Source organism: Rhodamnia argentea, chromosome 6, assembly GCF_020921035.1.
Source record: "Rhodamnia argentea isolate NSW1041297 chromosome 6, ASM2092103v1, whole genome shotgun sequence".
Taxonomy (NCBI): Eukaryota; Viridiplantae; Streptophyta; class Magnoliopsida; order Myrtales; family Myrtaceae; genus Rhodamnia; species Rhodamnia argentea.
In genome coordinates this window covers 27512775-27517822 of record NC_063155.1, presented here as the reverse complement: position 1 = coordinate 27517822, position 5048 = coordinate 27512775, and the positions used below count along the sequence as shown (strand labels likewise).

Sequence of the window (5048 nt, the reverse complement as noted above, 5' to 3'; positions counted from 1 at the left end):
TCTCTCTGAAACACCATCCGCACCTCTCTCTCTCTCTCTCTCTCTCTCGTCTGCAACCAGTTTCTTCTCGAACTCAGATCTCTCTCTCTCTCTCCATGGCGGAGCTGGATCACCTCAAAGCCGAGCGGAATCACTGCCCTGCGCGATTCAAGCTCTTCGGCTTCAACTTCACCGAAGAAGAAGAACCCGAACCAGCTGAGCTAGACCCCACGTCCAACAAGACGAGCCCTTCCCCGTCCGACGAGTCCGCCGGAGTTTCCTCCTCGTCCGCCGACCGGAAGTTCGAGTGCCAGTACTGCTACAGGGAATTCGCCAACTCCCAGGCCCTGGGCGGCCACCAGAACGCCCACAAGAAGGAGCGGCAACAGCTCAAGCGCGCCCAGCTGCAGGCCACGCGCCACTCCGCTGTCTACGCCCACAACCCCATCGTCTCCGCCTTCGCCCCGCCGCCGCACCTCCTCGCCGGCGCTCCCCCGCCGTGGGTCTACGTGTCCAGGGCCGCCGCGCCGATCCACATCACGCACGGCTGCGTGTTCACCGGCCCCGGCGGAAGGGTGCCGGCGGCGGCGGGGGGCCCGCACGGGGGCCCGGCGGCGGAGTCTGGGGTGTCGGGCCGGGCGGTGTTTGATGGGCCTTCGTTGAATAGGTTCTCGAGAGGGGATGGTGGGGCCAGCTTCGATGAAGCGTGGGGCTTGGACTTGCACCTGAGCCTCGCGCCAGCTGCGCCTTAGAGATCGGCGGCTTGAGTTTTGAGTGGCTGGCTCGAAGGGGAGAGGAGGGCGTTCACGTTCAGTCACCGGCTCGGCGAAGTTCACATCGCACGGCCGGTTCGGTTGGATCCGGCTTAATCTTGGACGCTCGGCCCGGTTCAGAGGGGTCACGGACGAATTGTATCACTTAAATCTGTTTGCTCATGGATCCGTTTGTATACGACGCCCCTGAAGAAATTCTCTTCGTAAGAGCAGGGATTCTCTAAAAAGGTCGTGGTGAACGTTTAGCCATATTGGATTATTTTTACCAAACGTTGCATGAATTTTCTTACTAGGACGACATGCACATCTAGAAGAAATTGATTATGTGATCGACATTTTGTACATGTTATTCATCGGCCATATTTACTTGAAGCTTTTATCGCGCACTACCCAAAGAACAAGATACTCTCACGTGATATATACTTGTCAAATATCGAGGCCAGCCGCGACGATATATCAATAGGAACTACTCGGACTCGTAGCGTTTCCTACTATCCTAAGTAAGTTCATTTATTTCACGTGGCATTACTTTTATGTTCGATTTTCTTAAAACGTGCATAAAAATAATTTTGGAACGTTAATAAACACTTTAGAGACTTATTCTCCTTCTTACATTTTTTGTAGTGATAAAAGTGAAAACAATTCACCTTCTTTTCCATCTAGAAACAGTTTTTAGATTGCGATCGGACACACTTTCACTATATAGTTATAATAGAAAATTAGACTCAATTTTCCTTTATTTAAGGGTTAATATGATGAAAATCCTAAACCGATACGCATGTGACGAATTTATCCAAAATTAATCTTTTGATCACCAAAAAACCCAAAAAGATGCACATGTGACTAAATTACCCTATGTTAGTTTCTGATAAATTTTACTACCAAATTAATGAGTTGGATGACATGTGGCGGTTGACGGGTGTATAAGTTTGGGGTTGTCACTCTCCGTTTGTCAGAGATGTATCAATTTAGGATTTTTCGTAATATTAACCATATTTAATGGAAATTAATAAATGGTAAATCCGTCACAGATGTACCGGTTCGAGTTTTCTGATGGTTGAAAAATTAATTTGAGGTTAATACGTCACGTGTATACAAGTTCGGGGTTTTTCCGTAGCATTAACCCCATATTTCAATAGGCTTTTTTAGCGGGTCGCCAGCGCAACTTGCCTTTCCTCATGTTAACAAACCCAAGAAAAAAAAAATTGAAGCCCTTAGGTGATTTTTTGCAATGGCAAGTTAGTCATGTGCACTAAAAAATGCACCAAAAATTTTATTCAGTGATATTTTGCTTGTATCTTTCGTTAACCAATGATGTGGAAGAATGGATCCACGAGCCAAAATTGGACGTGGGTGCTGCATTCTTGTTCAAACATTCAAGAAACATGCCAAATCACCTCATATATATCATGTAACATGTGCATGTATAGATATAGTATTTGGTCAAATGAAGCTCTCGATGATTGGTAACGATGCAGATAGAACAAAGGATATCGGCCAACTTCGAGGTTTTGACTGTCTGTTCATCAGATCAATCAGATAGTCGTCTGGCCACTTATCAAAACTCGTGAAGTTTTCGGATTCAAAGCCCATTAGCTTCCTCACCTCTCGTAGCGGGAGGCTATTCTTATCGAGTGAGTATTTATCCTAACTCTTACATATTAAGTAGCTTTTATAAATAAAAAAAACGTAACTTTATTTTATTAATGATGTAAAGACCTATACACATATATTATATCATGCCTTAGATTACAGCCAATGTTATTTTAGTCTTATTTGGAAAGTAAAAAACCACGAAAGAAAAACTTCAAATTATGCTCACTATGACACATTTATCCTAATTTTTTTTTTTCTGTGGCATAAAAAAGAAAATCTCAAACTTGTAGATATGTGACACATTTACCTTATGTAAAGGTTCCGTTCCATCAGCTGATTTTTCAGCTGAAACAACGTCATTATTATTTTACTTAAGTCTCGTAGGCATAATGTCAACATCTTTTGCTTTCCGACATCAATGTAGGCATATATATGACGATTTTCATTTATGAAACTTTGATGGAAGGTAAATGCGTCACACAGGTACACGTTTGAGATTTTTGGTATCAAAAAAAAGTTAACGGTAAATGTATCACAGTGTACATAATTTAAGTTTTTTGGTGACTTTTGCCATATTTAAAATCTCAACAGTAAATGGTATGAGGACTAATATTGTTTTTCAAGGGATAATGACACGAATGATCCATGAATTTTAACCCAATATGTAATGTAGTTCCCAAACTTTAAATTTATTCAATGTGATCCCTGCACTTTTGGTACATGTTCAATTTAGTCCCTGAATTTTTAATTTGTTCATTGTGGTCCAAAACTTGAATTAATAGATGGACAACATTGAATATTTATATCTAAGGACTAAATTAAACACGTATCAAAAGTTTAGAGATCACATTGAACAAATTCAAAGTTTAGAGACGACATTGCGCATTCGACTTAAATTTAGGAATCATGTTGAACAAATTTAAAGTTCAAGAACCACATTACATATTAGACCAAAGTTCAGAGACTATTTATGCCATTTACCCTTATAAAAACAAAGCATAGGGACGAAACTTCAGCATTCCAAAAAGTACAGGGCCTAAAGATGCAATCTTTGTTTTGGAGATTCTTGCAAGCAAACTCACACGTCAATAGCAGAAGCCTACTGGGCAATTTCCAGCAGATTTATTTTATAGAAGTCTGCGGGATGACTTAAACCGTCTCCTGCAGAAACGAGAATCGGAATTATAACCAAACAAAGCATCAAGATCTAATGTGAATTCCCCCGATATACACAGATCACAAATGTAATTTGACTTTTTTTTTTTCCAGTTTATAACTGCCACCTAGGATGCCAGCACGACATTTAAAGCCACATCAGTAATTCCTTCATAAATTTTGTCTGACAAATTATTTCCCAGCGTTGAAACCTATAGACTTTGGGTGCATTTGGAACACTCTTGGAGAAAGCCTTTGGAAAAATGCAAAGGCTTTCAAACTCCGTTCGTTTCGTAAAAAATGAACGGTTTGGAAAACATTTCTCTAAAATTAAATCATCTGTCTTGCTTGAAATAATCAGTCAATGAAAATTATTTTTATTATCGATAACAGTTTATACCTAAATATTTTCGTGGACGATGAAAGTATTTTTCGTTCATTCATTTTTATAAACGATATAATTGATCATTTTTTTGAAAGGTTTTTGGAAATGCAAATAGTGTTTGGTAAATGTATAATTTAAAAACACATTGGGAAGCAACTTTGGCTTAAATGTCGTTTGGAAAAAATTGCACTTTGTAAAGGATTTTTGGTAGTTTTTTGTAAAAAAATGGTCTCAAACCTTTGCCGTCGAAACTAAGCTGTCGGTGAGCCAAATCGACCGCTGGCCAACTGCCGATGCCAAATTGCTCGAACCCTCGCCGGTGACGCCGCGTGAGGTGGGAGCATTTATGAAATTATGAAAGTTTAATGAGGGAAAAATTGAAAAACAAAAGTAATTGCATTCCAGAAGTGCTCAAAGCAACTCCAAACCTACCTTGCGTTAAAGGCATTTTGAAATGCAATCGTATCTTCCCAAAACTTTTCAAAAAATTTGTCAAACGATACTTACATTTGCCCAAAGGCCTTTAGAGCCCAAGGGACTTTGGGAAAGTGGTTCTCAAATGCACCTCAGAGGTGCCAAGAATTTACGCTTCTTCCTCCGGCTCTCGACAAAATTTAAAACGGCTTTTACATTTCTTACGACCTGTCCATTCAAACGTCGTCCAGGCGGTTTCTCGTCATAAGTGAATCTGCATTGCACTCATCTTTGGTTAGAAAAGAAAAGCGGGAAATGATTGTCCCTTTGAGCGGAAGAACAAACTGAACAGGTGAAAAGAAACTTAAAGAGTGTTAAGAATAGAGACTCGAAACTTGAGACAATCTGACACGGTACTTCGATTGATTTCTCATTTGCATCGATCTCGATCCGCGAGTCTTCCTTCACATTCTACGACTTGAAGTCAGCTTACCAATATCGCAAAGTGCTTTAATGAAGGAGCAATCAGTGTGAAACCCAGAGGAGCAATTTGTGCACGATGTGCTTAAAAATTACCGTGTAAAAGGGGCTCTGGACATCGGATGAGCGAAACGGGCCTGCGCCGATTTTGCACGTGATCTGACTGCGGTTGTTGCGTTCAAGAACATCTAACCTCCTCAAAAGACCTCAGGGGACACTTTGATTCACCCATTTTCCTTGCATTCCTCAGAAAATGCATCGACAGC

At 41.1% G+C, this 5048-nt stretch overlaps 1 protein-coding gene across 1 annotated transcript; it reads left to right on the top strand.

The window, feature by feature from the left end:
• Positions 1–1145, top strand: LOC115756995 (zinc finger protein GIS3-like). Its single transcript, XM_048280790.1, is given in 3 exon segments — positions 1–551; positions 554–624; positions 626–1145. Coding segments are annotated over 3 exon segments (633 nt in total). The 5' UTR covers positions 1–95; the 3' UTR covers positions 732–1145.
• The last annotated feature ends 3903 nt before the right edge of the window (positions 1146–5048 follow it).